Source organism: Hemiscyllium ocellatum, chromosome 18 (genome assembly GCF_020745735.1).
Source record: "Hemiscyllium ocellatum isolate sHemOce1 chromosome 18, sHemOce1.pat.X.cur, whole genome shotgun sequence".
NCBI lineage: Eukaryota > Metazoa > Chordata > Chondrichthyes > Orectolobiformes > Hemiscylliidae > Hemiscyllium > Hemiscyllium ocellatum.
Window position 1 is genome coordinate 10,755,420 of NC_083418.1, and position 10,148 is coordinate 10,765,567.

At 48.6% G+C, this 10,148-nt stretch overlaps 1 protein-coding gene across 4 annotated transcripts in view; it reads right to left on the reverse strand.

The window, feature by feature from the left end:
• The window catches only part of slc39a13 (solute carrier family 39 member 13), a 60,317-nt gene extending 55,873 nt beyond the window's left edge, over window positions 1-4,444 (reverse strand). Inside the window, exons 1-2 of one of the 4 annotated variants that reach the window (XM_060838698.1) lie at window positions 4,254-4,444; window positions 1,340-1,468 (exon numbers count right to left, since the gene is read on the reverse strand). Coding sequence is in view for 1 of the 4 variants with exons in the window: in XM_060838696.1 (XP_060694679.1) it covers window positions 2,035-2,057 (23 nt within the window). In the remaining 3 variants the exon portion in view is untranslated. Of the gene's footprint in view, window positions 1-1,339; window positions 1,469-2,034; window positions 2,123-4,253 lie in introns of those variants that run through there. The other 3 variants (XM_060838696.1, XM_060838699.1, XM_060838697.1) reach the window with 3 other exon arrangements.
• Between the last annotated feature and the right edge of the window lie 5,704 nt (window positions 4,445-10,148).

The following is a 10,148-nucleotide window of genomic DNA, read 5'->3' on the forward strand; positions in this document are numbered from 1 at the left end:
TCCCCAGAAATGGAAACAGATGTCGAGTAAGGAAAGGGAGATTGACCAGGTGAAGATGAGAGAAGGCAGGAAATCGACAAATTTCTTCAATTCCAGGTGGGAGAGGGAAACAGCATTTGATGATGTCATCAACATACCAGAGAAAGAATTGTGAAAAAGGATCAGAGGAGAAGTGGAACAAGGAATGTTCCACATACCTGACAAAGAGACAGGCACCACTGTGGCCCATGCAGATATAGAGGACAAAGTGGGGACTGCAGATGCTGGATATCAGAGTCAAAAAGTGTGGCACTGGAAAAGCACAACCAGTCAGGTAGCATCTGAGGAGCAGGACAGTCAACATTTCAAGCATAGGCCCTTCATTAGGCATGATAGTGAGGTGGAAATAACACATTCCTGATGAAAAGCTTATGCTCGAAATGTCGAGTTTCCTGCTCCTCAAAAGCTGCCTGACCGGCTGTGCTTTTTCAGCACCACACGTTTTGGACCATGGCAAACATATCTTTGATATCAACCACACTTTTGATAAAGTCCCACATGGGAAACTGACAAGAAAGGAGAAAGCCTATGGGATCCAAGAAAATTTGCTGAGTGGCAGGAAGCTGAGGGTTATTGGTAAGGGGTATTTTACCAACTGGAAGTATGTGCTCAGTGAGGTCCCACAGGAATCAGCGTTGGGGCTCTTGCAGTTGGTGGGGTAGCATAGTGGCTCAGTGATTAGTACTGCTGCCTCCCAAAGACCTGGGTTTGATTCTACCTTCAGACAACTGTCTGTGTTGAGTTTGCACATTCTCCCTATGTCTGAGTGGGTTTCCTTCCACAGTCCAAAGATGTGCAGATAAGCTGGATTTGCCATGCTAAATTGCCCATAATATCCAGGGATGTGTGGGTGAGACGGCTTAGCCATGGGTTATGCAGGGTTAAAATTATAGATTGGAGTGGTGGGTTGTGGAGATGTTCTTTGGAGGGTTGGTGTGGACCCAATGGGCTGAATGGCCTGCTTTCACACTATGATCTAAATGATTGATATCTCCTACATTCAAATTTAAATCAGTAAATTCATAGATGATACAAAAATTGACAGGATGGTAAATAGTGAAGAGGATAGCCTTAAATTACAGGAAGGTATGGTTGAGCTGGTCAGATGGGCTGAACAACGGCAAATGGGATTCAATCCAGATAAGTGTGAGGTTATGCACTTGGGGAGGACGAATAAGGCAAGTGAATACATGATGAGCTGTAGGACCCTGGGAAGCACTGAAGATCAGAGGGACTTTGGCGTGCTTACACATTGGTCCCTTAAGGACAGATGGATAAAGTAGTTAAGGTGTATACTTGCCTTTATTAGTTGAAGCACTGAGTTTAGTAGAAAGGTGGCGATTCTGGATCAATATAAAATATCGGTTAGGCCAGAGCTAGAATACTGTGTCAGTTCTGGAATCCACATAACTGGATAGATGTGATAGCACTGGAAAAGATACAGAGAGGCATTACAAGGACATAGCCTGGGATGTAGGCTTTCAATTATGAAAAGAAATTGGACCAACAAGTTGTTTTCCTTAGAAGAGAGGAGATGGAGAAGGAGACATGATTGAGATGTATAAAGTCATGGGACACATAGATAGGAGAGAAAGGAAGAGATTTTTCCTCTTGATAGAGAGATTAATGAAAGATGATATAAATAAAAGGACAGAAAGTTTAGATGTGATGTGAGGATCATAGAAGAATCACAGTGCAGCAAAAGAATTTCTCCCATCAGGTCTGCACTGACCATCCAAACAGTATCCTATCCAGACCCCCAACATATCCCGGTAACCCTGCATTTAATTTAGCTAATTCACCCAGCCTACACATCCCCGGACCCTATGGGGCAATTTAGCATTGCCAATCCATTGCACATCTTTGGACTGTGGGAGGAAACCGGAGCACCTGGCAGAAACCCAGACAGACACAGGGATAACGTACAAACTCCACACATTCACCCAAGGCTGGGATTGAACCCAGGTCCTGGTACTGAGAGGCAGCAGTGCTTACCATTGTGCTCTGTACCACTCCATTTTGGGCGTAGAAAAACATTTTCATCGAGAGGTCAGAGAGTAGTGGGAATCTGGAACTCAGTGCCTTTAAGAGTGATAGAAACCAAAACCATCATAACACTGAAGAAGTATTTCAATGAACACTTGCAATGCCAAGGAATACAAGACTATGGCCAAGTGCTGTAAAATGGGATTCGTACAGTTAGATGCTTGGTTCTGATCGGCACAACTTACTTGATGGACCAAGGGGCCTTTTTCCGTGTTGTAGATCTCTACAGCTTTGACACTATCATTACATGGCTGTTGTCTTACTCAGGCAAAACCTCCCTCACACTGACTGTGCACTCATTTACTAATAGTTCCAAAATAAGTGAGAAAATAGGGCAGCTACCACGTTCTGCAAGATTGAATGGTGTAATTTTTACAGGTGCAATTCAAATTGGTGTCCCTGTGATTATATATCTTGGGATGAACGTTTGAAATAGATGAGAATTCTACACAACTCCTGAAGGCCAATTCAAGCTCCACCTGTGTTGCCATATGCATGTTCGAACAGCAAAGACTAGACTCAGCAGCAACAGTTGTGGATGACTTGCACTCCCTCAGTTCTCTCCAATATAGTTATGAATTATAATCTAGAGGTGTATATTACAAGCTGGTCTTATCAACAATCTGGGGAGGATATGCAATCTGGGTTTCAGATATAATCTTGTATTTGTACAGTCTGGGGCTCTCAGAAACTCTGGGGGCGTATGTACAATCTGGATTGTATTTATACAATTGGGGTTGTACATATGTACAAGCTGGGGATGCATATACCCTCTGGACATTTATACACAATCTGGAGGAACATACTCTATCTGGGATTCTTTTACATATATGGGTGCAGAACCTAGGGTATTTATAATCTGCAGGTATTTATGATTGTTGGGGTATATACACTTAGGGGGCATACATTCAATCTGAACATATATACAACTTGCAGTATAGTACTGGTTGCAGTGTATACATTTTGGGTTGATGCATTCTTGGGTGTGTACAAAATCTGGAGTTATATACACAATCTGGGAGGGGTTACATACAACTTGGCATCTGTACTATCTCCAGATATGTACTCTCTGTGGGATGTAGATGGTCAAAGGTTGTTAACACAGTCTGGGGTCGTATCCTCAATCTGAAGGTGTGTACAAAACATGCAGAAACAGAGAGGTATCTACATCCTGGGAGGTTTTATACACTGTGGGGGTTAGGTAACAATCTACATATGTACACTCAGAGGTTGTAGGCACAATCTAAACTCTGGGGGTGTGTAAACAATCTGGAAAGATATTTACACGAGGGAATGTATGCACACCTAGGGGTTGTATTCAACATGTTGGAGGTTCCATACACTTCAAAGATGCATCTGCAGTCTGGAGCTGTATCTAAAATCTAGGGTATGTACACAATCTGGTGTTGTATCCACAATCCAGTGAGAATACACACTCTTGGGGTGTGCCTACAATTTGGGGATCATATACATTCTGGAGGAGGTACATGCGCAACCTGGGGCTGTGTACACACTCAGAGTTAAATACAGATTCTGGGTAATGCACATTCAAGGACTTTCTACACACTGGAAGCTATATGCACTCTGGGGTATGGACACACTCTGGAGGGTATATACATTAAGGGTTTGAATCCATAATCTGGGGCTGTGTACATACACTGGCATATGTATACTGGTGTTTATGTACACACAGGAGCTGTGCACACACTGTAGGGGTTATATTCATTCTGCATGTACTCTCTCACAGCCTTACCCGCTGTGATTTCCAGCATTTTTTTTCAGTATAGATTCCAGCATCATTACAGATTCCAGTAAACTGTACAAACTCTGGGGGTTACATATACACTGGATGGAGTATGTACACATTCTGGGGGTTATACCCATTCTGTGATACACATATACTCCCTGGCGGTTACATACACGCTGGGATATTTACACTGGGGGGGCTATATACACACTGGAGGTGTGAGCACAAATCTCAGCGTTATATACTCTCCGGGTTGGTACACACGGTGGAGGTTATAACCACATTGGGGTCGATGTGAACGTGAGCTGCCCCGGGGACAGTTTGTGGAGGTGCCGTTAACTTTGGGAAAAGTTGATGAGTTTGTGGCCGTCGCGGCGCCCCCAGTCGCGGACTCGGTCCGATGGGAGCGCTAATAACTCACCGCCCTAGGCCACAGCAACACTCGGGTCAAGCCTCGGCGAGAGGACTGTCCCTCCAAGCCGCGGACAGGAGCGGTCACTGCCGCCGCCGTGTCCACCACCCTCCCGTCTCTCGGATCCCAGCTCCTGTTCCCACTCGCCCTGCGAACCCGATCATCCAGCCGCAGCCACGTAGTCAGCGGAGAACGTCAAGGCTCGAGCGTGCGCGGACACGCCGGAATGCCCGAGGCAGCGCGCGCCTGGGTACGAGCATCAGAGCCCCAGACACGGACGGAGCCGCCCATGCGCAGTAACGGCCTCGCCCCATTCCGCTGTGGTCCCGCGCGGCTGGCCGGGCGCGCGCCGATGATTTCATTTTCTGCTCGAGACGCAACCGTCGACCCTGGGCCCATCCACCAGCGCAGCCTCTCAACCCTGACAAATCCCCATCCACCATCCCCTCAGACCCTGACAAATCCCCATCCACCATCCCCTCAGACCCTGACAAATCCCCATCCACCATCCCCTCAGACCCTGACAAATCCCCATCCGCCATCCCCTCAGACCCTGACAAGTCCCCATCCGCCATCCCCTCATACCCTGACAAATCCCCATCCGCCATCCCCTCAGACCCTGACAAATCCCCATCCGCCATCCCCTCAGACCCTGACAAATCCCCATCCGACATCCCCTCAGACCCTGACAAATCCCCATCCGCCATCCCCTCAGACCCTGACAAATCCCCATCCGACATCCCCTCAGACCCTGACAAATCCCCATCCGACATCCCCTCAGACCCTGACAAATCCCCATCCGCCATCCCCTCAGACCCTGACAAATCCCCATCCGCCATCCCCTCAGACCCTGACAAATCCCCATCCGACATCCCCTCAGACCCTGACAAATCCCCATCCGCCATCCCCTCAGACCCTGACAAGTCCCCATCCGCCATCCCCTCAGACCCTGACAAATCCCTATCCACCATCCCCTCAGACCCTGACAAATCCCCATCCATCATCCCCTCAGACCCTGACAAATCCCCATCCACCATCCCCTCATACCCTGACAAATCCCCTCTGACCCTGACAAATCCCCATCCACCATCCCCTCAGACCATGACAAATCCCCATCCACCATCCCCTCAGACTCTGACAAATCCCCATCCACCATCCCCTCATACCCTGACAAATCCCCTCTGACCCTGACAAATCCCCATCCACCATCCCCTCAGACCATGACAAATCCCCATCCACCATCCCCTCATACCCTGACAAATCCCCTCAGACCCTGACAAATACCCATCCACCATCCCCTCAGACCCTGACAAATCCCCATCCATCAACCCCTCAGACCCTGACAAATCCCCTCAGACCCTGACAAATACCCATCCACCATCCCCTCAGACCCTGACAAATCCCCATCCATCAACCCCTCAGACCCTGACAAATCCCCTCAGACCCTGACAAATACCCATCCACCATCCCCTCAGAGCCTGACAAATCCCCATCCATCAACCCCTCAGACCCTGACAAATCCCCTCAGACCCTGACAAATACCCATCCACCATCCCCTCAGAGCCTGACAAATCCCCATCCATCAACCCCTCAGACCCTGACAAATCCCCTCAGACCCTGACAAATCCCCTCAGACCCTGACAAATCCCCATCCATCAACCCCTCAGACCCTGACAAATCCCCTCAGACCCTGACAAATCCCCATCCACCATCCCCTCAGACCCTGACAAATCCCCATCCATCATCCCCTCAGACTCTGACAAATCCCCATCCACCATCCCCTCAGACCCTGAAAAATCCCCATCCACCAACGCATCCTTTTCGATCCTGACAAATCCCCATCCACAATCCCCTCAGATCCTGACAAATCCCCATCCACCATCCCCTCAGACCCTGACAAATCCCCTCAGATCCTGACAAATCCCCATTCACCATCCCCTCAGGCCCTGACAAATCCCCTCAGACCCTGACAAATCCCCATCCACCAGCGCAGTCTCTCAGACCCTGACAAATCCCCATCCACCATTCCCTCAGACCCTGACAAATTCCCTCAGACCCTGTCAAATCCCCATCCACCATCCCCTCAGACCCTGTCAAATCCCCATCCACCATCCCCTCAGACCCTGACAAATCCCCATCCACCAGTGCACCCTCTCAGACCCTGACAATTCCCCATCCACCATCCCCTCAGACCCTGACAAATCCCCATTCACCATCCCCTCAGGCCCTGACAAATCCCCTCTGACCCTGACAAATCCCCATCCACCAGCGCAGCTTCTCAGACCCTGACAAATCCCCATCCACCATTCTCTCAGACCCTGACAAATCCCCATCCACCATCCCCTCAGACCCTGACAAATTCCCTCAGACCCTGACAAATCCCCATCCACCATCCCCTCAGACCCTGACAAATCCCCGTCCACCAGTGCACCCTCTCAGACCCTAACAATTCCCCATCCACCATCCCCTCAGACCCTGACAAATCCCCTCAGATCCTGACAAATCCCCATTCACCATCCCCTCAGGCCCTGACAAATCCCCTCTGACCCTGACAAATCCCCATCCACCAGCGCAGCCTCTCAGACCCTGACAAATCTCCATCCACCATTCCCTCAGACCCTGACAAATCCCCATCCACCAGTGCATCCCCTCAGATCCTGACAATTTCCCATCCACCAGCGTAGCCTCTCAGACCCTGACATATCCCCATCCACCATCCCCTCAGACAGTGACAAATCCCCATCCACCAGTACAGCCTCTCAGACCCTGACAAATCCCCATCCACCATCCCCTCAGACCCTGACAAATCCCCATCCACCATCCCCTCAGACCCTGACAAATCCATCATCCCCTCAGATCCTGACAAATCCCCATCCCCCAGCGCAGCCTCTCAATCCTGACAAATCCCCATCCACCAGCGCAGCCTCTCAGACCCTGACAAATCCCCATCCACCAGCGCAGCCTCTCAGACCCTGACAAATCCCCATCCACCAGCGCAGCTTCTCAGATCCTGACTAATCCTCATCCACCACCCCACTCCCTCAGAACTTGACTAAACCCCATCCCCCATGCCTCAGCCCCGACTAAACTCCATCCACCTTCCCCCCAGACTAAACCTCCACCCCAAAACCCGAACTAAACCACAGACCCTGACTAAACCCCATTTACCCCTCACTCCCAGACCCTGACTAAATCCCATCTGCCACCCCAACCCCAGACCCTGATTAAACTCCATCGCCCAAACTCTGACTAAACCCCATCCACCACCCCATCCCCCAGATGCTGACTAAACCCTAGCTGATGGAAGGTTTCATGATGGGGAGTGACTAAAGGGTTGATGGGTAGGAAAGGGTTGATGGTGTGGAGGTAGGATTGGTAGTGAGAGGGAGGGTTGTTGGGCGTGAAGGTTGAAGGGGGAGATTTATTGGATTTGTGGGCGTTAGTGAATGTTGAATGTTGGTGTTTAAGGGTTGGTGAATGAGTAAGGAATGATGGCAGGGGTGGAAGAGTTGGTGGTGGGGATGGGGTGGGGGTTAGTGGTGAGGTTGGAGAGGGTGGAGGATTGGGAGAAGGTATGGTAGGGGGATGAGATTTGGTGGTGAGATGGGGTTAGGGTTGGTGGAGAGTGTGTAAGGATTGATGGTGGGTGTGTAGGGATTAATAGTGAGGTTGAGCTGGAGGTTGCTGGTGAGGTTGGGGGAAAGGTTGATGGATGAAGGAGAGAATGTTTGATGGTGAGAGGGGATTAAGGGTTAATAGTGAAATGGTGAGGAGAAAAAGTTGGTAGTGATGGCAGCAACATTCACCCATTGCCTGTGAGTGCTATGCAGGCCGATAGTGAGAAGGGAGCAGTATGTGGGTGGAGAGTAAGGACGGAATGGTGTGCAGGAGGTGAGAAAAGAAGGTGGTGGGGAGTTAGGTGATGAGAGAAGGAGTGGAGGTAGGTGTTGTGATCCACATGGTGGTGTCAGAAGCAGGAGGAGATAGTGCAGGTCAAGAAATAGAGAGATGGAAAAGAATGCAGACAGAGAGAAGATGTGAGAAAGAGTGGGTGGGAAGAAGTGTGTAAAGTTGAAGCGGGCAAATGAAGTTCAGGGAGAAAGGGAAGTGGTTGGAACATTGAGGGAGGCAGAGTATGGTGTGAATAGAGGAGAAGGGAAGGGAAAAGAGGAGTGGTAGGAAGAGGGTTTAAGATAATGTGGTCTGGTCACATCTGTATTCCCTTCATCTGTATGACCTTCATCCCTTCCCCCACTCACATCTGCATCCCTTGTACTATTTTGTTATTGTTTCATGGGATATGGGTGTCACTGACTCGGCCAGCATTTATTGGTCATCCCAAATAACCCTGGAGCAGGTGGTGATGAGTTGCCTTTTTGAACTGCTACAGTACGTGAGATGTGAGCAGGTCCACAATGCTGTTAGGGAAGAATTTCCAGAATTTGATCCAGTGACACTGAAGGAATGGTGAGATATTTCCAAGTCAGGATGGTGAATGATTTGGAAGGGACCTTGCAAATTGCATTCTTATTCTTCTGCCTTTGTCCTACTCGTTAGTAAAGGCTATGCTTTGGAAGATTTGTAGGCATCTTGGTGAGTTACTTTGTTCATTTTGTAAGTTGGTGTGAATGTCTGTGGATATGATGCCAATCAACTAGGCTGCTTTGCTTTGGATATTATCAAGCTTTTTGAGTGTTATTGGAGCTGCAGTTGTCCAGGTAAGTGGGGAGTATTCCATCACACTCTTGATTTGTGCTCTGTAGATAGTGGACAGGCTTTGAGGTGCCGGGAGGTGAGTTACTTGCAGTATTTCTAATATCTGAGCTTCTCTTGTAGCCACAGTATTTAAATGGTGAGTCCAATTCAACTTTTGGTCAATGATAACCCACCAGGATGTTGGTAGTGAGGAATTCAGTAGCGATAATGACATTGAATATCAAGGGATGATGGCGAGATTGTCACTTGTTGGAGATGGTCATTGCATGGCACTTATTCTTTACCAGTTGTCAGCTGAAACTTGGGTATTGTCCACATCTTGCTGCATTTGGACTTGAACTGCTTAAATATCCAAGGAGTTGTGAATGGTGCTGAACATTGCAATCATCAGCAAACATTCTCATTCTGACCTTATGATGGACGGAAGGTCATTGATAAAGCAGCTGAAGATGTCTAGTGCAAGGACACTGTCCTGAGGAAGTCCTGCAGAGATCACTGACCTCCAACAATCACAACCTCTTCCTTTGAGCTGGATCTAACTCCAACTACCAGAGAGTTTTCCCCTGACACACACTGATTCCAGTTTTGCTCACTCCTTTATGCCACAATTGGTCAAATGCAAAGCTGTTGATGTGCCAAGTAACATAAATTTTGAATATCTCCTGGGCTGCAAGCACCAATGGTCAGGAGATCCATTCCTGATCCTGCAGACTCCCAATAATCTGAAGTGGTAATTTCATACCCATTATTGCCCCTTTACAGAGCCAGTTATGAATGTGAAGTTGTTGGTCTTGTGGTGAAACATTCCATGAATTAATAGATTTTTTAAAAAAACTTTTGCCACTGAAATCTCTCCACAGAGACCAGTATCTGCACTATGTTATCCTTTATTTACATGTGGAGGGTCCTTGACTTTCGTACTGGCTCATTCAGAGCCGGGACTCAGAGTGTTAGGATGTCTGACGTGCCTGTTCATTTTTATCTTCTTTTTTTAACCCCCACACTACTGCCGAACTGCGGTAGTGCTTATTCTTTCCCCTGCACCCATGTGTGTGTGTGCAGGTGTGGGACACAGTGAAAGACACAAGGTGCACAAATCTTTATTCGGTTTCCACACCAGGAAGAAAGGAAACACCCGAGTGGCCAGTGACAAGCAGTGCCCTTCACATCAAAGGGCAATGCTGCGTG